At 51.4% G+C, this 25912-nt stretch overlaps 1 protein-coding gene across 1 annotated transcript in view; it reads left to right on the forward strand.

Moving 5' to 3' along the window:
* Window positions 1-25360, forward strand: part of LRRC58 (leucine rich repeat containing 58) — a 30853-nt gene extending 5493 nt beyond the window's left edge. Inside the window, exons 2-4 of the mRNA XM_068165969.1 lie at window positions 11262-11390; window positions 15706-15983; window positions 20010-25360. Of these exons, the coding sequence (XP_068022070.1) occupies window positions 11262-11390; window positions 15706-15983; window positions 20010-20218 (616 nt within the window). The 3' untranslated portion in view covers window positions 20219-25360. The remainder of the gene's footprint in view (window positions 1-11261; window positions 11391-15705; window positions 15984-20009) is intronic.
* Window positions 25361-25912: the final 552 nt, after the last annotated feature.

A 25912-nucleotide genomic window follows, 5' to 3' on the forward strand; every position in this document is an offset into this window, starting at 1 on the left:
AATGCATGGTCATGATTGCTCTGGTCATGGCAGCAGGATGGTGCTGCTCATAGATAGCATACTGGCACCAAGGATGAATAGTCTTTGCTTTGTGTTTTCCTTGGGGAAAATGCAGTGTTCCTTTTTGTGGTGGCTTGAAATGACCCAGAGAAGGACAATAAGGCTGGGGAGGCACAAGCCTTATGACGAGAGGCTGAGGGAGCTGGGGTTGTTTAGCCTGGAGAAGAGGAGGTTCAGAGGAGACCTTATTGCTCTCTACAGCTACCTGAAGGGAGGTTGTAGCCAGGTGGGGGTTGGTCTCTTCTCCCAGGCACCCAGCACCAGAACAAGAGGACACAGTCTCAAGCTGTGCCAGGGGAGGTTTAGGCTGAAGGTGAGGAGAAAGTTCTTCCCAGAAAGAGTAATTGGCCATTGGAATGTGCTGCCCAGGGGGGTGGTGGAGTCACCATCATTGGAGGTATTTAGGAAAGGATTTGATGTGGCACTTGGTGCCATGGTTTAGTAGTCATGAGGTGTTGGGTGACAGGTTGGACTTGATGGTCTCTGAGGTCTTTCCCAACCTTACTGATTCTATGATTCTATAAACCCCTTAAGTATCTGAGAAAGGTAAGAGCCGGCCTTGCTGTGGGCTTCTTTGAATCATGCTGAGGCTTTGCTAGCTCATTCTGTGTGCCCAGCACCCACAGTTCCTTTCAGCCAGCAGTGTCAGTACAGCGCGGCACCTGAATTGCAGCATTGGCTGTCGCTCTGAATTTGGGGTAGAAAATGCACCAGATGGGTGAACTCTCATTGCACTGCCTTCCTGTTCCTAGGGCTCATTAGGAGGGCTTTAAACTAGGTCTGAAGGGGGTGGGTGAGGCAATCGGTCCCTCTGCAGAGGAAAGAGTAGGGCACAAGGTAGGGTCAGTTGAGAAGTCAGGAACCCAGCTGCGATGCATGTACACCAATGCACGCAGCCTGGGCAACAAGCAAGAGGAGTTGGAGGTCCTAATCCATCAGGGCGACTATGATGTAGTCGCTATCTCAGAAACTTGGTGGGACAGCACCCACGATTGGAGTGCTACAATGGGGGGTTACAGGCTCTTTAGGAGGGACAGGCGAGGGAGAAGAGGAGGAGGGGTGGCTCTGTATATTAGAGAGTCAATCTCTGCCACACAACTTGTGGTGGAAGATGAGGTAGTTGAGAGCCTGTGGGTCAAAATCAGAGGACAACCTAACATGTCTGACATCCTGATTGGAATCTGTTACAGACCACCCAACCAGGATGAGGCGGCTGATGAGTTGTTCTACAAGCAACTGGAGGCTGTCTCAAGATCATCTGATCTTGTCCTTGTTGGTGACTTCAACCTCCCAGATATCTGCTGGGAACTTAATTCAGCAGGGAGGAGGCAGTCCAGAAGATTCCTGGAGCGAATGGAGGACTGCTTCCTGACACAGCTGTTAAGCGAGCCTACCAGGGGACAGGCTCTGCTTGACCTGCTGTTCTGCAATAGGGAAGGGCTGGTGGGAGATGTGATCGTGGGAGGCTGCCTAGGGTGCAGTGACCACGAGATAGTGAAGTTTTCAATATGCAGGGAGATTGGGAGGAGCACCAACAGAACCTCCACCTTGGACTTCCGAAGGGCGAACTTCAGCCTATTTAAAAAACTTGTCTGCAAAGTCCCCTGGGTACCAGCCCTCATGAACCAAGGGGTTCAGGAGGGTTGGACCTACTTCAACCAGGAGCTCTTGAAGGCACAGGAATTGGCGGTTCCCACGTGCCGGAAGGCAAGCCGGCGGGGAAGGCGACCGGCCTGGATGAGCAAGCAGCTCCTGGAGGATTTAAGGGGGAAGAGGAGGCTGTATCACCTTTGGAAGGAGGGGAAGGCTTCTCGAGGTATGTTCAAGGAAGCTGTTAGATTATGTAGGAATAAAATTAGGGAGGCTAAGGCCCAGCTGGAACTGAAGCTGGCCACCTCAGTCAAAGATAATAAAAAGCATTTTTATAAATATATTAACAATAAGAAGAAGGGCAGGAAGAACCTGAACTCCCTAGTGGACCTGGAGGGGAACACAGTTACTGAGGATGAGGATAAAGCTGAGGTCCTGAACACCTTCTTTACCTCAATGTTTAACAGCAAGGCAGGAGTTCAGGACGAGTGGTCTCCGGAGCTGGGCGTTGGGGTCGGGGAGCAGAGTAATACCCTGGAAATCCATGAGGAGTTAGTTCGGGACCTGCTGAGCCACTTGGATATCCACAAGTCCATGGGACCAGATGGGATCCATCCTAGGGTGCTGAGAGAGCTGGCGGATGTGCTAGCTAGGCCACTCTCCATCATTTTCCTCCAGTCCTGGCTCACTGGTGAGGTCCCAGATGACTGGAAACTGGCCAACGTGGTCCCCATCCACAAGAAGGGTCGGATGGAGGAACCTGGAAACTACAGGCCAGTCAGCCTGACCTCAGTGCCAGGGAAAGTGATGGAGCAGATTATCCTGGCAGCAATAACTGCACCTGAAGGATGGCCAAGGGCTCAGGTCCAGCCAACATGGATTCAGGAAGGGCAGATCCTGCCTCTCCAACCTGATCTCTTTCTATGATCAGGTGACCCGCCTGGTGGATGTGGGGAGGCCTGTGGATGTGGTCTACCTAGACTTCAGCAAGGCCTTTGACACCGTCCCCCACAGCAAACTGCTGACTAAGCTGTCAGCCTGTGGATTGGACCACTACACTCTGTGCTGGGTTAGGAACTGGCTGGAGGGCCGGGCCCAGAGAGTGGTCGTGAACGGTGCCGCATCCAGCTGGAGGCCAGTCACCAGTGGTGTCCCCCAGGGATCAGTGCTGGGCCCTGTCCTCTTCAACATATTCGTTGATGATCTGGATGAAGGGGTAGAGTCAGTCATCAGTAAGTTTGCAGATGACACAAAGTTAGGGGCAGATGTTAGTCAATTAGAGGGTAGAAAGGCTCTGCAGAGGGACCTCGACCGACTGGAAAGATGGGCAGAGTCCAATGGGATGGCTTTCAACAAGTCCAAGTGCCGAGTGCTGCACTTTGGCTATGGCAATCCCATGCAGAGCTATAGGCTGGGGTCGGAGTGGCTGGAGAGCTCCCAGACAGAGAGGGACCTGGGTGTGCTGATCGACAGCCACCTGAATATGAGCCAGCAGTGTGCTCAGGTGGCCAGGAGGGCCAATAGCATTCTGGCCTGCATTAGGAATAGTGTGGCCAGCAGGAGCAGGGAGGTCATAGTGCCCCTGTACTCTGCTCTGGTTAGGCCGCACCTTGAGTACTGTGTCCAGTTCTGGGCTCCTCAGTTTAAGAAGGACATTGAGACACTTGAGCGTGTCCAGAGAAGGGCAACAAGGCTGGTGAGAGGCCTTGAACACAAGCCCTATGAGGAGAGGCTGAGGGAGCTGGGATTGTTTAGCCTGGAGAAGAGGAGGCTCAGGGGTGACCTTATTGCCCTCTACAACTACCTGAAGGGTGGTTGTAGCCAGGAGGGAGTTGGCCTCTTCTCCCAGGTAACCAGCACCAGAACAAGGGGACACAGTCTCAAGCTGCGCCAGGGGAGGTTCAGACTCGAGGTGAGGAGGAAGTTCTTCACCGAGCGAGTCATTCGGCATTGGAATGGGTTACCCAGGGAGGTGGTTGAGTCATCGACCCTGGAGGCGTTCAAGGGGAGATTGGACGTGGCACTTGGTGCCATGGTCTAGTCATGGGGTCTGCGGTGTCAGGTTGGACTCGATGATCCTCGAGGTCCTTTCCAACCTGGGTGATACTGTGATACTGTGATACTGTGATACTGTTTGTTGCCAGATAAAAGTCAGTCTTGGCATAAGTAGAGGTGTGTTGGTTTGTTGTGGGTTTTTCCTGTAGTTTTCCCTCCAACGTGGACCTTGTTGTGTTTTAAGTGTGAGATGGTGTGGTCACTCACTCAGGCTGGATTCACAGCCCACAGCAGCTCCAGCAGAAAAGGAACAGGTTGGTGTGTTTCCTTCCTGTGCTGATCCAGCATGGAATGTGCTGCAGGGCAAGGTGTGTTATAGCTGGTGAACTAGAAAGGTGCTCATAGAATTGTTTTGATTGGAGAAGACCTCTAAGATCACTGAGTCCCACCGTTACCTAGCTCTGCTAAGGCCAGTGCTAAGCTGTGTCACTCAGCACCACATCTCTGCCACTTCTAAAACACCTCCAGGGATGGGGATACAACCACCTCCCTGGAGAGCCTATTCCAGTATTTGAGAACCCTTTCAGTGAAGAAGTTTGTTGTAATATCCAATCTAAACCTTCCCTGGGGCAACTTGAGGCCATTTCCTCTCCTCCTATCATAGTATCATAGTATCAGTCAGGGTTGGAAGGGACCACAAGGATCATCTAGTTCCAACCCCCCTGCCATGGCCAGGGACACCCCACACTACATCAGCCTGGCCACAGCCTCATCCAGCCTGGGCTTAAACACCTCCAGGGACAGAGCCTCAACCACCTCCCTGGACAACCCATTCCAGGGCTTCACCACTCTCATGGTGAAGAACTTCCTCCTCACTTCCAGCCTGAACCTCCCCACCTCCAGCTTCATTCCATTCCCCCTAGTCCTATCACTACCTGAGATCCTGAGCAGTCCCTCCCCAGCCTTCCTGTAGCCCCCTTCAGATCCTGGAAGGCCACAATTAGGTCACCTGGGAGCCTTCTCTTCTGCAGACTGAACAGCCCCAACTCCTTCAGTCTGTCCTCACAGGAGAGGTGCTCCAGCCCTCTGCTCATCCTCCTGGCCCTTCTCTGGACACCTTCCAGCACCTCCAGATCCCTCTTGGAATAGGGGCTCCAGAACTGGAGGCAGTACTCCAGGTGGGGTCTCACCAGGGCTGAGTAGAGGGGGAGGGTCACCTCCCTTGCCCTGCTGGCCACACTTCTCTTGCTGCAGCCCAGGATCTGATTGGCTTTCTGGGCTGCAAGTGCACACTGAGAGCTCCTGTTGAGCTTCTCCTCCACCAGCACCCCCAGGTCTCTCTCCTCAGGGCTGCTTTCCAGCCAGTCCCTGCCCAGCCTGGATTTGTGCCTGGGATTGCCTCAACCCAGATGCAGGACCCTGCACTTGCTCTATCACTTGTTACTGGGGAGAAGAGGCCAACTCCCACCTGGCTCAAACTTTCTCTTAGGTACTTGAGAGCCAGGTAGTCTCCCCTCAGCCTCCTTTTGTCTGGACTAAACAACCCGAGTTCCCTCAGCTGCTCCTCTTAAAGGAGCTGTTCTCCAGGTGATAAACTTGTGCCCATTCTGGACATGCTGTGTTTGGTGGATCTGGTGAGGCACAGCTCTGACCTTCACTGTCCAGCTGTGGCTTTTGGCTTAAGGTTGCACGGATCCCCCTGCCCTGGCAGTGTGCGTGCTTAGGGATAAGTCTTGCAAATGCCCTGTAAAGGGAAAAATTGTCAAGATCTTAGTGAAATGCAATTGATGTGCACTTCAAGCTTAGTCCACCTCTTCTGGTGAATGCTCTGGCACTCAGCAGGGCACCAGGACCAGCAGGGAAGAGCTCGGCAAAGGCTCGTTCCAGGCCCCCTGCCATGTGTGCTTCGTTCCTTCTTGCCTGGATTCCTCTAGAAAAACTCAGTTGTGCAAGGGTTGGGATCAAAGGCCTCAAATGCCTAACTCAGTTCACCCAGGTTCTGTGTAAAGGCTTAGATGCAACAAAACCCAGAGTATTTGCTTTCCTTTGTGGGCACTATTAAGCATGTTAGACGAGCATACGCACCAGAAGGGCTGCTGCAGTGTGGGAAAAACACCCAGGGAAGCTTTGATAAAGATAGAGCATTAGGAAATCTGCTTGCTGCCTCCCTTGGTTTTTTTTTTCCTTCCCCTCTTCAAACACTTTGCAAATAGTTTTCCTACAACTGTTTGATCTTAAATTTGCCTGTCAGCAAAGGCTGTGCAGTTCTCCCAGGAATTAGCAGAACAGGGTTAACAGGAGTGTACTGTGGGCTGCTTTCACATTCCTCCCTCTCCTGAGCCTCCAAACTGCCCTGGAAATTTCTGGTTGGAAAGTTTTATCTTCTTAAAAAAAAAAAAAGGAATAAAAAGACTTGGAGCTGTTTCAGGCTCTGTAGTTGCTTTTTTAGATTGCCTATTTAGATGCAGCTGTTTGATGTCAGCTGTTAAAGTTTATCCAGAGAAGCATCTGTGGGCAAACAGGGCGGGTCGAGGATTCCAGTGTCGTCTGTGCCAGAAGCCATTCTCCCCTTGGAACATCCCAGTGAGAGTATGGTGGTGATTGGTAGGGTACTGGATTCAGCCTGTGCTCAGCACTGCTTAGGCCACACCTTGAGTCCTGTGTCCAGCTCTGGGCCCCTCAGTTTAAAGAGGACATTGAGACACTTGAACGTGTCCAGAGAAGGGCAACAAGGCTGGGGAGAGGCCTGGAGCACAGCCCTGTGAGGAGAGGCTGAGGGAGCTGGGGTTGCTTAGCCTGGAGAAGAGGAGGCTCAGGGGAGACCTTCTTGCTCTCTACAACTACCTGAAGGGAGGTTGTAGCCAGGTGGGGGTTGGTCTCTTCTCCCAGGCAACCAGCACCAGAACAAGAGGACACAGTCTCAAGCTGTGCCAGGGGAAGTTTAGGCTGGAGGTGAGGAGAAAGTTCCTCACTGAGAGAGTTGTTAGCCATTGGAATGTGCTGCCCAGGGAGGTGGTGGAGTCACCATCCCTGGAGGTGTTCAAAAAGGGATTGGAGGTGGTGCTTGAAGCCATGGTTTAGTTAGTCATGAGGTGCTGGGTGACAGGTTGGACTTGATGATCTCTGAGGTCTTTTCCAACCTTATTGATTCTATGATAAAAAACACTCCTAGTGCTCAGAGTGGGCCCCTTACTGTTTTGGGGCTTTTTGATTTGTTTTGTGCTATGTGATGGCCTGGAAACCTCAGGAACACACTCAAAACAGAATGTACAGTACCCTGGCACGTTAAAGTTCACTGCCACCACCTGAATCGATCCAGAGCTGCTTTGAGTCTTTCCTCACTCACTCTCCATGTGTAAAAGGATTGGCACAGCCTCCCTACAGCCTGGTGGTGTGGTGAAACCCTCTGCTGGAGAGGAGTGAGGCACAGTTGGCCTGACTGTGCTGGCTGCAGCTCAGGGCAAATTAGTGCTGTGTGTTCTGACCAAGGGGCCTGCTAGATGTGAAGCTGAAAGGGACTCTGGCCTTTTGTTAGTTATCTATATGGATTGCTGAAAGGCACCATAGAAAGCATCACACCCACACATCTGTTACTCTGTGAAATGGGATATTTTTTCCCCCAGTTCTTGTTGAGCTAGATTCTGTTAGTGTCTGTCCTCTCTTGAAACTCCTTTGTCCAGAGTCTGTGGCAGGTTGGAAGTTCATCATTTATTCTAGCTGTGCAAAAGCAGGAGCTGAGCTCATGCTCATTTGAGGCTGGTTGCTCTCTGGCTTTTCTAAGCTCCTAGACTGACTTTGGAAAGTGCAGAAAAGTGCCAGCTCTCCCTCTGTGTACACAGTGGTGCATGAGACCCGAGCTGGCTGCTCCTAAGGACCCTACAGATTAATGATTTGTCAGAAAACCCAAGTCTTGGTGTGAAAGGTTGGCCGGAATGAGTCACTAGGCTCAGCCCTCTCCCTGATATGGCCCTTTTGTGGAAAAACTGATAAATGTTGTGGATTGCCCTCGTGCAGGCTCCTCTGTGAGAATGGCAGAGCTCAGCAGTGTTCTTGCTCCTCTTACCAAGCAACAAATTGCCCCATGAGGAGGACAGCTCAAGAGCCAGCATTGCCGTAGCCCCTGGGTACAAGCTTAGTGCAACATCCCTTAACCTACTGCCCTCAGAAAAGTGGTTCAGAAGATAGGTCAAAATAAACCAATCTCTCCAGAAGCTCTTTGTTGCCTCTGGAGGAATTCTGTTCTTGAGTGGGTTTTTGCTTGGAGACAGCTTGATGCTGGGGCTTTACACCCTGACTGAGCTTTCTCATCACACAGAACTTACAGAGGATGGCTTTAAAAGCCAAAAGCAGTTTGGGGGCAGTGGTTTCACATGTTTAGTCTGTGCAGGAAGCTGCTCTTGAAACTTGGGCATTTCACACCTGGAAACTAATGTCACTGCTTTTATTTGCTGTGTATTTTCCACCCCTCTCCCCCTATCCCTGGCAGCATGCGATTTTGTGCAGCGTTGCTCTGGGGGGGTTGCTGTCTTCAAACAGAGAGGGTGAGGAGTTAATCATTCACTCTACCCAGGAAGTGGAAACTTGTACCCATGTCAACCTGGTTTAAACATTGAAATCCACATTTCTGGAATTCCCTTCCAACAGCCTTCAGTGTGGGCTCCAGCAATGGCATGGAGTTAAAGTGTGTCTGAGAAGTTGTATGATCAGCAGTTAAGTCCCTGATGAAAGCCAAGCCATCCAAATCCACCTTGGGAAACACTGCAGGTGGAAGGAGGGATTTTGGTTAAAACTCAGAGCTCTGACAGGTCAAAACCTAATTGAAAATAGTCCTCCCTTGACATGGTCCCTTCACAGCTCCTTGGCTACAGGTTGTGCCTGTAAAATGAGAGGCTGCTTGGAGAATGGGATGGAAGAGAATAAGCCAGGTTGGAAGAGACCTACAAGATCATCACGTCCAACCTATCATCCAACACCACCTAATCAACTAACCCATGGCACCAAGCACCCCATCAAGTCTCCTCCTGAACACCTCCAGTGATGATGACTCCACCACCTCTCCAGGCAGCCCATTCCAATGGGCAATCACTCTCTCTGTGTAGAACTTCTTCCTAACCTCCAGCCTAAACCTCCCCTGGTGCAGCCTGAGACTGTGTCCTCTTGTTCTGCTGCTGGTTGCCTGGGAGAAGAGAACAACCTCTGCCTGTCCACAACCTCCCTTCAGGTAGTTGTAGACAGCAATAAGGTCTCCCCTGAGCCTTCTCCTCTCCAGGCTAAGCAACCCCAGCTCCCTCAGCCTCTCCTCACAGGGCTGTGCTCCAAACCCCTCCCCAGCTTTGTTGCCCTTCTCTGGACACCTTCCAGCGACTCAACCTCCTTCCTAAACTGAGGGGCCCAGAACTGGACACAGGACTCAAGGTGTGGCCTAACCAGTGCTGAGCACAGAGCACAATGACCTCCCTGCTCCTGCTGGCCACACTGTTCCTGATGCAGGCCAGGATGCCATTGGCCTTCTTGGCTGCCTGGGCACACTGCAGGCTCATGTTCAGCCTACCATCGACCAGTACCCCCCAGGTCCCTCTCTGCCTGGCTGCTCTCCAGCCACTCTGACCCCAGCCTGTAGCACTGCATGGGGTTGTTGTGACTGAAGTGCAGAACCTGGCACTTGGATGTGTTCAATCTCCTGCCCTTGGACTCTGCCCATCTATCCAGCCTGTCGAGGTCCCTCTGCAGAGCTCTCCTACCCTCTAACAGATCAACTCCTGCCCCCAGCTTGGTGTTATCTACAAATTTACTGATGATGGACTCAATCCCCTCATCCAGATCATCAATGAAGATATTGAACAGGATGGGGCCCAGCACTGTCCCCTGAGGCACACCACTAGTGCCTGGCTGCCAGCTGGCTGTGGCACCATTCACCACCACTCTCTGGGCTCAGCCTCCAGCCAGTTCCTAACCCAGCTCAGAGTGCTGCTGTCCAAGCCAGGGGCTGACAGCTTGGCCTGGAGTTTGCTATGGGGGACAGTGTCAAAGGCATTGCTGAAGTCTAGGTAGACCACATCCACAGCCTGCCCCACATCCACCAGGACACCTTCCAGCAACTCAACCTCCTTCCTAAACTGAGGAGCCCAGAACTGCTTCCTGCAGGGAATGCTGCTGTGGTTGAAGCTATCCGTGCTGATGCAGGGGGATTGGAATAGCTGACTTCTGAGGGTTCCTTGCAACCTAAAGCATTGTATTATTGTATGGATCAGGCAGGGGCAATGTGCACTGTAGTTAGGCAGCTAACCTGAGTGTGTTCCAGAGATGCTTACCCACAGTCTGCAGACCGGACTCTGGGGTTCACCTTTGTCAGGCACAAGGGAAAGTGGTGTCTGGGCCATGATTAGCAATGGTGTCTCTTTCCAGCCAGAAGTATCCAGACTGAAACTTTGCTTCTCTTCCAGACAGCATCTGAGAACAGGGGAGGGAAACTATTTGACTGTGAAATGGGGACTCGAAGCTATTATGTCAAAGAGAAGGCCTTGCCAATTTTTCATGGTAGTAGGGTGGGGATGCACAGCAAACACTGGCTGTTCCACCTAGCATGCCTTTATTCCTGTCTCACATCAGCTGAGTTTTTGCAGGACATCCAGTGCTTTTTAATGCTCCTCTGTTATTTAGACCTCAAACAGCAGTTAAGTCTGCCTCCTGGTTTTGGGGCTTCAGGATACTGAAATCAGTCAATCAGTCTGAGAAGCTGCACGTGTGTGCTTCTGCAACTTGCATTCACTCTGTGCTGCTGCGTCTGTGGTGCTGCTGGCATGTGACTTGTCACAGAGCAGGCCCTGGCTGCCTCTGACTTCTGCTGTGGCCAGCTCTGGGCCCCTCAGTTTAAGAAGGACATTGGGACTCTTGAATGTGTCCAGAGAAGGGCAACGAGGCTGGGGAGAGGCCTTGAGCACAGCCCTGCGAGGAGAGGCTGAGGGAGCTGGGGTTGTTTAGCCTGGAGAAGAGGAGGCTCAGGGGAGACCTTATTGCCCTCTACAACTACCTGAAGGGAGGTTGTAGTCAGGTGGGGGTTGGTCTCTTCTCCCAGGCAACCAGCACCAGAACAAGAGGACACAGTCTCAAGCTGTGCCAGGGGAAGTTTAGGCTGGAGGTGAGGAGAAAGTTCTTCCCAGAGAGAGTTGTTAGCCATTGGAATGTGCTGCCCAGGGAGGTGGTGGAGTCACCATCGCTGGAGGTGTTCAAGAGGGGATTGGATGTGGCACTTGGTCATGAGGTCTGTGGTGACAGGTTGGACTTGATGATCTTTGAGGTCTCTTCCAACCTTGGTGATTCTGTGAAAGCTTGCAGTTTGTCACTGTGGGCTCAGATTATACCACAAAGAGCAGCTGGTGCTTGTGCCAGCAGATGTCACATTGGCTTCAGGGGGCTGGAAGTCAATCTTACCTTTCTCTCTCGTGAAACAGCAGCTCTGTTGTAATGTTGATGTGCAGCTTGTTTCCCCCCAGCAAATTGTCTCAAATATTGTCATCTGTAAGGTTTCTTCAAGAAAAGCAGGAGATGGGAGGCATGGTGTTACATGAAACTGAAGGTGACCCTAATGAAATAATGCAGTGTTTTCTCTTCTTCAGTTTAGAGTTTCTGTACCTCGGAGGGAACTTCATCACTTCTATTCCACCTGAATTAGCAAACCTGCCTTCTCTTAGCTACCTAGTTCTGTGTGACAACAAGATCCAGAGCATTCCACCTCAGCTGGCACAGTGAGTATTTACTCTCATCATCCAGCAGCTGTAATTAACTCTTTGAACTTTGAGGGTGTGGGTTAAAGTACCCCTGAGCACCTATTGGTCCTTCAGGTTTTCCAATGTGAGCAGACTTGAACAAGGTCCTCAGCATGGTGCACTGCAGCAGACCATGCATATGTAATATGGAAAACTCAATCAAAGGGTAAAGGGGGTGGAAAAGGAATTCAGAAGTACAGACTTCAGGGGGCATTAATAGATTTGTACAGAGAGTCCTGAGAAGTCCTGCGGATTCTTAGCGGTGAATGCTTGGTCTGTTTTGTCTTACACACACAAAAAAGCTGGGGGAGCTTTTCTGTTGCACCATTCCTTGGGTTCCCTTGGCATTTCTCATTCTAGGATTTCAGTGTGGTTTAGTGTTCATTAAGCCCCACAGCACAGCTCTGTTTCATAATGGGGGGGAGCGAGAACACTGCACGCTGTGTACGGGTAGCCTGAGGTGCGACATAAATAAGGAACTGGCTGGAGGCTGAGCCCAGAGAGTGGTGGTGGATGGTGCCACAGCCAGCTGGCAGCCAGGCACCAGTGGTGTGCCCCAGGGATTAGTGCTGGGCCCCTGTCCCTCTTTAACATCTTCATTGATGATCTGGATGAGGGGGTCGAGTCAGTCATCAGCAAGTTTGCAGATGACACCAAGTTAGGAGCAGATGTTGGTCAGTTAGAGGGTAGAAAGGCTCTGCAGAGGGACCCTCGACCGACTGGACAGATGGGCAGAGTCCAATGGGATGGCATTCAACAAGTCCAAGTGCCAGGTTCTGCACTTCAGTCACAACAACCCCATGCAGAGCTACAGGCTGGGGTCAGGGTGGCTGGAGAGCTGCCAAACAGAGAGGGACCTGGGGGTGCTGATTGACAGCTGCCTGAATATGAGCCAGCAGTGTGCCCAGGTGGCCAAGAGGGCCAATGGCATCCTGGCCTGCATTAGGAATAGTGTGGCCAGCAGGAGCAGGGAAGTCATTGTGCCCCTGTACTCTGCTTTGGTTAGGCCACACCTTGAGTCCTGTGTCCAGTTCTGGGCCCCTCAGCTTAAGAAGGACATTGAGACTCTTGAATGTGTCCAGAGAAGGGCAACAAGGCTGGGGAGAGGCCTTGAGCAGAGCCCTGTGAGGAGAGGCTGAGGGAGCTGGGGTTGTTTAGCCTGGAGAAGAGGAGGCTCAGGGGAGACCTCATTGCCCTCTACAACTACCTGAAGGGAGGTTGTAGCCAGGAAGGGGTTGGTCTTTTCTCCCAGGCAACCAGCACCAGAACAAGAGGACACAGCCTCAAGCTGTGCCAGGGGAGGTTTAGGCTGGAGGTGAGGAGGAAGTTCTTCACTGAGAGAGTTGTTCGTCATTGGAATGTGCTGCCCAGGGAGGTGGTGGAGTCACCATCCCTGGAGTGTTCAAGAGGAGATTGGATGTGGCACTTGGTGCCATGGTCTAGTCATGAGGTCTGTGTTGATAGGTTGGACTTGATGATCCTCGAGGTCCATTCCAACCTTGGTGATACTGTGATACTGTAATGCAGCATGCACCTCTAACCCCAGCAGCAGCTGAATGACAGCACAGAGGATCCTGAGCTGGAATTGGATGGTGTCATGGAGTTATTGTTGATGTACAATATCCAACTGTCTTGTGATTTGAGAGCATCCCTGGACACTGTACTGGAGCATTGCTTAGTGCTTCCTGAGAGACAATGTCTCCTTGATAGCATCATGGAATTGTTTTGGCTGGAAAAGACTTTAAAGATTGCTGAAACCAACCATTATCTAGCTATCAGGCCTAACCCATGTCCCTTAGCACCACATCTCTGCACCTTTTGAACACCACCAGGCAGGGTGATTCAACAGCCTCTCTGGGCAGCCTGTTCCTGTGTTCCAGAAACCTTTCAGTGAGGAAGTTTCTTCTAATAGCCAACCTAAACCACCCCTGGGGCTACTTGAGGCCATTTCCTTTCCTCCTAGAACTTATAGAATAGAATAATAGAATAGACCAGGTTGGAAGAGACCTTCAAGATCATCACGTCCAACCCTTCAACCAATCCAACCCACCTAAACAACTAACCCATGGCACCAAGCACCCCATCAAGTCTCCTCCTGAACACCTCCAATGATGGTGACTCCACCACCTCCTTGGGCAGCACATTCCAATGGGCAATCACTCTCTCTGTGTAGAACTTCCTCCTAACCTCCAGCCTAAACCTCCCCTGGCGCAGCTTGAGACTGTGTCCTCTTGTTCTGGTGCTGGCTGCCTGGAAGAAGAGACCAATCCCCACCTGGCTACAACCTCCCTTCAGGTAGTTGTAAAGAGTATTAAGGTCACCCCTGAGTCTCCTCTTCTCCAGGCTAAGCAACCCCAGCTCCCTCAGCCTCTCCTCATAGGGCTTGTATTCCATACCCCTCACCAACTTTGTTGCCCTTCTCTGGGCTCGTTCTAGGAGTAAGAGACTGGCTCCAACCTCCTTTCTAGAGAGCAAGAAGGTCTCCCCTTAGTCCTGTCTTCTCCAGACTAAACTAAACCACCCCAGTTCCCTCAGCTGCTCCTCACAAGACCTGTTCTCCAGACCCCTCTCCAGCTTTGTTGCCCTTCCCCAGATCCGTTCCAGCACCTCGATGTCCTTCTTGCACTGAGGGCCCCACAGCCGAACCCAGCACCCAAGGTGTGGCCTCACCAGTGCTGAGTACATGGTGCTCCAAAAAGCCCCAAAACTGCTTGTCAGCTGTGCTGGTGGCAGCCTGACCTGACCCTGCTCAGCTTGAGATCTGGCAGTATCAGCAGGAGGTGTTGCAGCCTCAAGCAATGAAAACATGGGGTTTGCCAGGGCTGTCTGCCCTCCAGCAATCATCTTTAATGCATGAGGGAGAGCAGGTGACTTATTCAAAGTATTGCATGGGACTATTCTTCATGTATTCACTAGGTACAATGAAGCCTTATCTCCCCTGAAAGCACTCTGTGTGCTTCTGTTTCGTGCTACTGTTTTGGGGGGCTTGGAGGGAAGGAATACAGAAAGAGAAGAGTAGAATAGAATAGAATAGACCAGGTTGGAAGAGACCTTCAAGATTATCAAGTCCAACCTATCACCCAACACCACCTAATCAACTAAACCATGGCACCAAGCAGCCTATCAAGTCTCCTCCTGAACACCTCCACTGATGGTGACTCCACCACCTCCCAGAGCAGCCCATTCCAATGGGCAATCACTCTCTCTGTGTAGAACTTCTTCCTAACTTCCAGCCTAAACCTCCCCTGGCGCAGCCTGAGACTGTGTCCTCTTGTTCTGGTGCTGCTTGCCTGGGAGAAGAGACCAACCCCCACCTGGCTACAACCTCCCTTCAGGTAGTTGTAGAGAGCAATGAGGTCACCCCTGAGTCTCCTCCTCTCCAGGCTAAGCAGCCCCAGCTCCCTCAGCCTCTCCTCACAGGGCTGTGTTCCAAGCCCTTTACCAACTTTGTTGCCCTTCTCTGGACACCTTCCAGCAACTCCAAATCATTCCTAACCTGAGGAGCCCGGAACTGGACACAGGACTCAAGGTGTGGCCTAACCAGTGCTGAGTACAGGGGCAGAATGACCTCCCTGCTCCTGCTGGCCACACTGTTCCTGATGCAGACCAGGATGCCATTGGCCTTCTTGGCCCCCTGGGCACACTGCAGGCTCATGTTCAGCCTACTATCAACCAGCACCCCCAGGTCCCTTTCTGCCTGGCTGCTCTCCAGCCACTCTGACCCCAGCCTGTAGCACTGCATGGGGTTGCTGTGGCCAATGTGCAGAACCTGGCACTTGGATGTGTTCAATCTCCTGCCCTTGGACTCTGCCCATCTGTCCAGCCTGTCAAGGTCCCTCTGCAGAGCCTCTCTACCCTCCAGCAGATCAACTCCTGCCCCCAGCTTGGTGTCATCAGTGAATGTACTGATGATGGACTCAATGCCCTCATCCAGATCATCAATAAAGATGTTAAAGAGGATGGGGCCCAGCACTGATCCCTGGGGCACACCACTAGTGCCTGGCTGCCAGCTGGCTGTGGCACCATTCACCACCACTCTCTGGGCTCAGCCTCCAGCCAGTTCCTAACTGAAGGGACAGCAGCATAGTTCAGACTCAGTTTCTTTTACAGATCTGATCCCACATTTTACCCTGGGGTAAAAGCAGGTCTTTTAGCCTGAATTAGTGCTCTAAAAAGAAGAACAAGTTAGAGAAAAAGGACTTGCAGGTGAGAGGAGAGCGAGCAGCTGTGTGTAATGCCCTTGTGGGATGACTCTGTTTGCCCATCTTGACTGGGTGTCCATCTCCATCCTCAGGCTGCACTCCCTGCGTTCTCTCAGCCTGCACAATAACCTGCTGACTTACCTTCCTCGAGAGATCCTCAACCTGGTTCACCTGGAGGAGCTGAGCCTGCGTGGGAACCCGCTGGTGGTTCGGTTTGTCCGTGACCTGACCTACAACCCCCCGAGCCTGCTGGAGCTGGCCGGCCGCACCATCAAAACGCGCAACGTGGCCTACGCCCCCAGCGACCTCCCCGAGAACCTCGTCCGCTACCTGAGCCTGGCCAGCAACTGTCCCAACCCGAAATGTGGGGGTAAGTGCACCTTCACTGCCCTCCTGCTTGCTTCTGCCTGGTGGGGTTTCTTTCCCTTTGACTTGCCATGGCTTTCGTTAGGGTTAGATTTGTAACTCGAGTTAGGGTTAGATGGTTTAGCTCAGGTTAGAGAGGGAAAGGGAGAGGGAGAGGAGAGGGAAAGGGAGAGGGAGAGGAGAGGGAAAGGGAGAGGGAGAGGAGAGGGAAAGGGAGAGGGAGAGGAGAGGGAAAGGGAGAGGAGAGGGAAAGGGAAAGGGAGAGGAGAGGGAAAGGGAAAGGGAGAGGAGAGGGAAAGGGAGAGGGAGAGGAGAGGGAAAGGGAGAGGGAGAGGAGAGGGAAAGGGAGAGGGAGAGGAGAGGGAAAGGGAAATGGAGAGGGAGAGGAGAGGGAGAGGGAGAGGAGAGGGAGAGGGAGAGGAGAGGGAAAGGGAAATGGAGAGGGAGAGGAGAGGGAAAGGGAAAGGGAGAGGAGAGGGAAAGGGAAAGGGAGAGGAGAGGGAAAGGGAAATGGAGAGGGAGAGGAGAGGGAAATGGAGAGGGAGAGGAGAGGGAAAGGGAGAGGAGAGGGAAAGGGAAAGGGAGAGGAGAGGGAAAGGGAAAGGGAGAGGAGAGGGAGAGGAGAGGGAAAGGGAAAGGGAGAGGAGAGGGAGAGGAGAGGGAAAGGGAAAGGGAGAGGAGAGGGAAAGGGAAAGGGAGAGGAGAGGGAAAGGGAAAGGGAGAGGAGAGGGAAAGGGAAAGGGAGAGGAGAGGGAAAGGGAAAGGGAGAGGAGAGGGAAAGGGAGAGAGAGAGGAAAGGGAGAGGGAGTGGAGAGGGAGAGGAGAGGGAAAGGGAGAGGGAGAGGTTCAGAGAGGAGAGGATTAACCAAGTTGGAAAAGACCTTTGAGATCAAGTCCAACCTATCACCCCAGTGATGGTGACTCCATCACCTCCCTGAGCAATCTCTCTTTCTGTGAAGAACTTCTCCCTAACATCCAGCCTAAACCTCCCCTGCCACAGCTTGAGACTGTGTCCTCTTGTTCTGGTGCTGGCTGCCTGGGAGAAGAGACCAACCCCCACCTGGCTACAACCTCCCTTCAGGTAGTTGTAGAGAGCAAGAAGGTCTCCCCTGAGCCTCCTCTTCTATATTATTGTTCCATTGCTGCATCCAAATGCAAGGTGTATGTCCCTGGCTCCAGGTCTCCTGCACACTTGTCTTTAAGGAGCCTTGTTTACTTGGGAATTGTGTTCAGAGTTGCAGTGCTGGTTTGCTGTATTTGCATGAGAGTGTAAGACAGCGTTTCTGTCAAAGCCTTGGCAGCTCAGCCCAGCTTTTGTGGTCTGAAGTTTCCGATTCATCCGCCCTCAAATGGCCCAGGCTAAGGAGTGGGCAGGAGAGCTTCTGCAGGCACTCTTGCTGCACAGCAAGCTTTGTTTCTGGATGGAAAAGGTCTGCAGTGCCTGGCATTTACCAGGAGCAACTTGTTTGCCTCTTGCTTGGGACTACTAGCATGTGGTTCCTGGAATAAGAGGACTTTAAGGCCTGGAGTGCTTGTTTGCCTCTTGCTTGGGACTACTAGCATGTGGTTCCTGGAGGAAGAGGGCTTTAGGGCCTGGAGTGCTTGTTTGCCTCTTGCTTGGGACTACTAGCTTGTGGTTCCTGGAGGAAGAGGACTTTAAAGCCTGGAGTGCTTGTTTGCCTCTTGCTTGGGACTACTAGCATGTGGTTCCTGGAGGAAGAGGGCTTTAGGGCCTGGAGTGCTTGTTTGCCTCTTGCTTGGGACTACTAGCATGTGGTTCCTGGAAGAAGAGGACTTTAAAGCCTGGAGTGCTTGACCTTCATTTGGCTTAATGCTTAATCTGTATCCAGAGTAAATGATCTGCATGTTTGGCCTTTAGAAGATTAAGGGGGAAAAAATCATTAGTTGCTATCTGCCCTGCAGTCATAATGCAGGCTGCTGTCTCCTTACAGGGCAGTATCAAAGCCTGCTCTGTGAGCAAAGACAGAAGGGCTAAAACTTGTGGTGGAAAGAAACATTTCCTTCCACATTTCTGCATCACTGGGATAGCAGTGGATTGATTTTGTTCCTTTTCACTGTTCCCTATAAACTAGCAGAGGGCTGTTGCTGTAGCACTGCAGGAGAAGAGCTTACTGCATACTGCTAGGACTTAAAACACCCCTGGAAAGGTCTGCAAATGTCAGTGTCTGGAATCACTTGCTGTGAGAGGAAGGGAATGGAATTGTGTGTTACAGCAAGCCTGTTGCCAGGGAAAGTAGCATCCAAACTCAGCATGGTGGCTTCACTCAAGCAGAAGAAAGGTAGAGCTATGAAAAGCCTATTTGCAAATGGATTGGGTTTTTTTGCTGGCTGGTGGAAGAGGTTTTACAAGTTTGAAAACAAAGTGGATGAATTAATTTGACATGTAAGAAGTTTGCAAGTTCCCAGCCTGAGATTTCTCCCTAATGGTTAGAAGAAATTGCCAGATTCTCTGGAAGTAGCTCCCTTGTAGCTTTCCACATAGGGTGTGTTATTCTGAATCACCTTCTGTGATCAGGTGGCAGCCTGGTGGATGTGGGGCAGGCTGTGGATGTGGTCTGCCTGGAGCTCAGCAAGGCCTTTGACACCGTCCCCCACTGCAAACTCCAGGCCAAGCTGTCAGCCCCTGGCTTGGACAGCAGCTCTCTGAGCTGGGTTAGGAACTGGCTGGAGGCTGAGCCCAGAGAGTGGTGGTGAATGGTGCCACAGCCAGCTGGCAGCCAGGCACCAGTGGTGTGCCCCAGGGAGCAGTGCTGGGCCCTGTGCTCTTTAACATCTTTATTGATGATCTGGATGAGGGGATTGAGTCCATCAGCAGTAAATTTGCAGATGACACCAAGCTGGGGGCAGGAGTTGATCTGCTGGAGGGTAGAGAGGCTCTGCAGAGGGACCTCGACAGGCTGGACAGATGGGCAGAGTCCAAGGGCATGAGATTGAACACATCCAAGTGCCAGGTTCTGCACATTGGCCACAACAACCCCATGCAGTGCTACAGGCTGGGGTCAGAGTGGCTGGAGAGCAGCCAGGCAGAGAGGGACCTGGGGGTGCTGGTTGATGCCCTGTGAGGAGAGGCTGAGGGAGCTGGGGTTGCTTAGCCTGGAGAAGAGGAGGCTCAGGGGAGACCTTATTGCTGCCTACAACTACCTGAAGGGAGGTTGTAGCCAGGAGGGGGTTGGTCTCTTCTCCCAGGCAACCAGCACCAGAACAAGAGGACACAGTCTCAAGCTGTGCCAGGGGAGGTTTAGGCTGGATGTTAGGAAGAAGTTCTACACAGAAAGAGAGCTTGGCCATTGGAATGTGCTGCCCAGGGAGGTGGTGGAGTCACCATCACTGGAGGTGTTCAGGAGGAGACTGGATGGGGTGCTTGGTGCCATGGTTTAGTTGATTAGATGGTGTTGGGTGATAGGTTGGACTCGATGATCTCAAAGGTCTTTTCCAACCTGGTTTATTCTACTCTCCCTACGAAGTGCAGTTTGTTGGGGTGGGCTTTTTTGGTTTGTCGTTTGTTTGTTTGTTGCTGTTGGGTTTTATTTAGAATAAACTTTATTTAGAATAAACCAAACCCGGTTGGAAGAGACCATCAAGATCATCGCATCCAACCCATCAACCAATCCAAGCCACCCAAACAGCTAACCCATGGCACCAAGCACCCCATCCAGTCTCCTCCTGAACACCTCCAATGATGGTGACTCCACCACCTCCCCAGGCAGCCCATTCCAATGGGCAATCACTCTTTGTGTATAGAACTTCTTCCTAACATCCAGCCTAAACCTCCCCTGGCGCAGCCTGAGACTTGTTTTCACTAGGAAAAGATACTTCACCCTTCCCTAGATTGCCTGGGCCCTTCTCTTCCTCTAGTATCCTTTCGTCCTTCTGTATCTAGTGCTGTTAGTTACCTCCTAGTTGGAGGTGCTTGCAGGACCTTGGAGGTGCTTGCAGGACCTTGCAGAGCTCGCAGATTTCTCTCTGGGCAGGGTCTCACCTGTTGTTACTGTTGCCTCTGCCCTGACAGGTGTCTACTTCGACAGCTGCGTCAGACAAATCAAGTTCGTCGACTTCTGCGGGAAGTACCGGCTGCCGCTGATGCACTACCTGTGCTCCCCCGAGTGCTCCTCGCCCTGCAGCTCTGCCTCCCAGAGCTCCACTTCCCAGAGCGAGTCTGACTCTGAGGACGAAGCCAGCGTTGCTGCTCGCAGGATGCAGAAAGTCCTGCTGGGCTAACGGGGAGCCAGAGCAGGGCAGCATGGGGATGATTTGCCAAGCAGTCATGGAGCAGCAAAGCGTGGGGCTCTGGCATGAAGGGGTCACAAGAAACTGTCCTAAAGGCCATGAAAAGGGGCAGAACATCTCAGCAAGCCTAGGCTTGCTTGGTGCAGTGCTACTTAGGAGAGCTAACTTGGTAGCACCCTGCCTGTAGGGTGTCTGGGGTTGTTAGGACCATCTCCTGCCCAGGAGACTCCCTTCTGCCCTTGTACAGGGTGAGGAGGAGGCTTCATTCTCACTGGCAGATTGAGAAGGCTTTAAGTATAACTGACACTTCACTGGGCTTCAGTTGTCCTGCAGAGCAGAGGAGGCTGCCCAGGGCTGTTAACACCTTGGCACATCTGAAGCAGGCTGCTGATGCCATGGGAGTGGTTTATGTAGCACCTTAATTGTTTTGCTATTTCTGATGTCAGTTACAGACTTTACATCCACCTACTAAAAATGAGAGCTGGGGTTGTTGGGGTTGGTTTTTTCCCCCCTGTCCAGGAGTAAATTGTTTCCAAACTTGGGTTCCTGTTTTCTGCCTAGAGGCTTAGGGTTTCTGTGCTGTTACAGATAGAATCAATAAGGTTGGAAAAGACCTCAAAGATCATCAAGTCCAACCTGTCACCCTACACCTCATGCCTGCTAGACCATGGCACCAAGTGCCACGTCCCATCCCCTCTTGAACCCCTCCAGGGATGGCAACTCCCCCACCTCCCTGGGTTGCAGCCACCACAGAGCAGAGCCACCTTTTTTCTCCCTTGCCACCCAAAGCTGCTGTTTGTGTTTCCTCCTAACCATTCATTATTCTTACTTCCTCTTCCCCTGACTCCTCCAGCGCTGCTCTCTTCACGGTGCCTCCAGAAAACAAGTTGCTCTGCTGGGATTTGGTACTGCTTCAAATCTGTGGCCACACGTGCCTGTGCAAGGGACCAGACGCCACGCTCTGCGTGTTTTTGAGTCTCAGCTTACTTGGAGCAAGTCTGCTTTCATAGCTGTGAATTGCAGGCAAGGTCTGGGTTGACCTTTCTTGTTTCTAAACAGCCGTGCCCCCTGCTGCAGCCCGCTCTGCTGCGCTGGATACAGAGTTACTTTCCCCTCTTTAGGGTCATTTGCTCAAAGTAGGCAGCAGCTTAATGAATCAGAAGTGAGAGAAGGGCTGCAGGGAAGGAGGTGGTTGTTTTCTTCTGTGTAGCACTGAGAGAAAAAGCTGGCAGGGAGGCTGAGGCAGAGTTGTCTGAGCATCTCGCACGGGGTGGTTTTGAAACCTCTTCCTTATTTATTTGTTTGCATTTGCCCTTGTTAGGATGGCTCTGGCAGCCCCCTGGTTTGTTCAAGCACCACACTATCATAGTATCAGTCAGGGTTGGAAGGGACCACAAGGATCATCTAGTTCCAACCCCCCTGCCATGGGCAGGGACACCCCACACTAGATCAGCCTGGCCAGAGCCTCATCCAGCCTGGGCTTAAACACCTCCAGGGATGGAGCCTCAACCACCTCCCTGGACAACCCATTCCAGGGCTTCACCACTCTCATGGTGAAGAACTTCCTCATTGGGTTGTGTTGAACTGTGTGCAAAGGAAAGCTTGCAGCAAATAGCTCAGAGTTCTAAAGAAGAAATAGCTCATGAAAATTAGTACTAGGAGTTGGCAGGTGTCTATAAATCTTCCTTATGGGGCTGCTGGGTGTTGCACTCAGTGAGAGCTGCCCCTTTCTTAATATTTCATGGCAGACAGCCCTTTGGATGCACTACCAGATAGAGCAAACCCAGCTGTGCCTTCAGCTGCATGAGCAGAGAAAATCCATTGTGTTAAGAAGCTTGAGTGAGCAAGAAGAACTTTCCTTAACCCACTTTGGCCCTGCAGGGGAAATGAAAAGCCTGGGTTCCCCTCCTGCACTCAGAAAACACATGTGCCTAGCTGCAATCTTCTGGCACCTCTGTGTCCTTTTTAATCCTATTTGACACTTTATATGTTAAAGCACTTTGATAATTCTACTCTTTGCAACTAGCCTTAGTGATTTTAGTCTTTTTTTAATGAGACTACTTTTTTTTTTCCCCTTTGATGTGACCTGAAGATCAAGGTCTGTTGAAGCTTGGTATGTCCCAGTCTGTCTCAGGGTGCAGGCTGAACTTCTTGCCTTGCATGGCCTTGACAGCAATGTTCCCTTCCCTGCTTTCCTTTGGACAGAACTGGAATTGGGTAAAAATAATCTGGTTGTAAAATAGCAGCCTGTCTGTCACTAATCACTGCAACTTAGTCTGAAGATTACACACACACACACACAAAGACTCACAAGGAACTAAATTGCAGGTGCTCTGTGCCTTTCTCAATCATGTCTATGTCTAATGAGCATTTTAGGATAGAATAGAATTAACCAGGTTGGAAAAGACCCCTGAGGTCATTGAGTCCAACCTGTCACCCAACACCATCTAATCAACTAAACCATGGCACCGAGTGCCTCATCCAGTCACTTCCTAAACACCTCCAGGGATGGTGACTCCACCACCTCCCTGGGCAGCACATTCCAATGGCCAATCTCTCTTTCTGGGAAGAACTTCTTCCTAACCTCCAGCCTAAACCTCCCCTGGTGCAGCTTGAGACTGTGTCCTCTTGTTCTGGTGCTGGGTGCCTGGGAGAAGAGACCAACCCCCATCTGGCTACAACCTCCCTTCAGGTAGTTGTAGACAGCAAGAAGGTCTCCCCTGAGCCTTCTCTTCTCCAGGCTGAGCAACCCCAGCTCCCTCAGCCTCTCCTCACAGGGCTGTGCTCCAGACCCCTCCCCAGCTTTGTTGCCCTTCTCTGGACACCTTCCAGCAACTCCAAATCATTCCTAAACTGAGGAGCCCAGAACTGGACACAGGACTCAAGGTGTGGCCTAACCAGTGCTGAGTACAGGGGCAGAATGACTTCCCTGCTCCTGCTGGCCACACTGTTCCTGATGCAGGCCAGGATGCCTTTGGCCTTCTTGGCCACCTGGGCACACTGCTTGCTCATGTTCAGCCTACTATCAAGCAGTACCCCCCAGGTCCCTTTTTGCCTGGCTGCTCTCCAGCCACTCTGACCCCAGCCTGTAGCTCTGGGTATGCAAAAGCAACTGGATGTCACTTCAGCAAATTCTGTGAGGCTTGCCTGGGAAGAAGAGCCTACAGATTTTGAGAGATCAATCAAGATCTCAGTGTGAGGCCTCTGGATGGTTCTTCATCTCCTCTTCCAGGTGCTGCTTCCAGCCCCAAGTGGACATTGTCATCCTAGTGCAGAAGGACACTGACTGCAGAGTCACAATGGTAAGCTGGCTGTTAGTGCAACAGGAGTGAGCCACTAAATGCTGCAGGGCTTGACTGTTCTGCCAGTGACAGTGAGCCACACAGGGTGAGATCTCAAGATCTTTTGAGCTCAGGGCCATGAGGTGCCTTCCACCTTCCTGTTTTCAGCAGCAACCATCTGCAAGTCCTGCACTTTTTTTCACATCACAGCAGGTAGGGTTTGCCACAGGGCCCCTCTGCATGCTGTGGGTTCAGACCGGCGGTGGCTGGTTCTAATTCCCCTCCATCCTTCGGTGCCTTCTCTTTTCTAACTGAGCAGACATCCCATTTCTTCCCCAGTTCTGGTAGGGCTAATAGGCTGATCTCTTTTTCACAGCTCCTTCCCTGTAGTCAGGTGAAAACCTGACAGCTTGTGCAGTTGATATCTCTCTGCCTTTTTGCACCTGATAACACGTCTTGCCCCTTAATTCCTGAACGTAGCTCCCAAGTGTTTTGTTTTGCTGCTGGGCTTTAAAGTGCAATTCAATTAAGTCAGAATTTAAACCAATCAAGGACTTCTAAGGAAAACAACAGATGGTTGGTTGATTAGTTGGGTTCTTTATTTTTTTTTTCCCCTTGGAGGTGGATTTGAGAGGACCAGGGATGCAGTTTTGCACTGCAGTGCCTAACATGTTGAGCCCCCAGGAGTCAAGTGTTTCAGCAGCTGTTATCCCCCAAAGAGTGGCAAATGTGCTGGGCAAATCAAACATAGGTAAGACCTAACTTAAATACAGTGGTGGTTGGAAGGGACCAATTCCTGCCACCCCCTTCTTAGGGGCTTGGAGAAGTGGACAAGTGGGTTTGCCAGCATCAGCACTTGTTTTGTCAGTTTGAAATAGATTGTTTCAGTTCATACAGATGTGTCTCCAAGCAGAGTCTTCAGTCAGGGTTTTGCTGTCAGTCCCCTTGTTGCTACAGCAGCCCAGCCAGTCCAGCTTGTGAAACTTCTTAAGCCAAGACACAAGTGTGTGAAGCAAAGCTGCTCATTCCTCCTTCCCCACAGGGCCTGGGGCCCTGCCTGCATTCATCTTCTGCCTGCATTCATCCTCTGCCTGGCCATCTCTCTGCCAAGGAGAGCTGCAGTGCCTTTCTCAGTGCAGGTACTTCATGTGAGCAGTGGGGTCATGTTGAAAAGAAGCAAAATATCAGTGTGACTGGAAGCAACTTCTACAGTTGCCAGTTCTTTTCTGCTTCTCTTTCTTTAATAAGAGGTAAGGCTTGAGGAAGTCAGTAATGGCTATTTAAACATACTCTGAAGTGGCCAGATGCAGTTCTTCACGGGCTTCTGTCCTGGTCATTTTAAGCCTTTGAAATCTTGTGTTGAATTATAATGGGAGTGAGGGGGAGGGAGGGGAGAACCAGCTCCTTTTTGTTCCTTACTCTTGTTGGCAATAATGAGTGGAAGGAATTTAATCCAATGAAAGTAATGAAACTTAATCCCTGCGCTGTGTCTTTGTTACCCGGTTCAAAGCACTGTTTCAATGCATCTCCCTCCCTCCCTCCCCAGCTGAAGGCTGCTTCAGAATATGCACTAATACAGCAGCAACTCTATCTCAGAAGCCTTTCTATTGCTTCTATCATTTGTCTGCCTGACTAGAGGATTGATCTTTGACTGACCTGAGCATTACAAGTAGAACAGAGGTCTCATCCAGCCTCTCACTGAACTTCTGTCCTGAGCATTTGTTTTAGGAAGTCTCAAAGTGCCTTATCTTTGCCAAATTGTATTTTGCTAGAGCTGTGTGGATATCTCTTAACAGTATTTCCTGATGAGCTGTAAAACAAATTGCAAACACTAAACCAAACCTGAGATTTCTGCAAGTTGTCTGTCTGTTATTTGCCGGCGTCCCGGTTTCGGTGCTGCTCCTAGGCAGCAGCCTTGCAGGCTTGGAAACCTTAAAAATGGGGTTGCACATGGTCAGGAAACAGAGGAGATCTGACATGTGCTGTGGAAACCAGGAGTAGATGAGATTCCTGAAGGAACTGCTGAAGCTCATGGCTTTTGAGCCCACTTGTGACAGACCAGCCTGTGTGTTACAGACCAAACTCTGTTCTGCTTCTGGATTGTCTTAGGAACAGACATTGTGTCTAGTCTGCTACTCCTGCCTGTATATATCATAGTATCAGTAAGGGTTAGATGGGACCACAAGGATCATCTAGTTCCAACCCCCCTGCCATGGGCAGGGACACCCCACACTACATCAGCCTGGCCAGAGCCTCATCCAGCTTGGGCTTAAACACCTCCAGGGACAGGGCCTCAACCACCTCCCTGGACAACCCATTCCAGGGCTTCACCACTCTCATGGTGAGGAACTTCCTCCTCACCTCCAGCCTGAATCTCCCCACCTCCAGCTTCATTCCATTCCCC

The sequence above is a fragment of the Melanerpes formicivorus genome, unplaced genomic scaffold (genome assembly GCF_026170545.1).
Source record: "Melanerpes formicivorus ecotype bairdi unplaced genomic scaffold, bMelFor1.0.p_v2 SCAF_95, whole genome shotgun sequence".
NCBI classification, from domain to species: domain Eukaryota; kingdom Metazoa; phylum Chordata; class Aves; order Piciformes; family Picidae; genus Melanerpes; species Melanerpes formicivorus.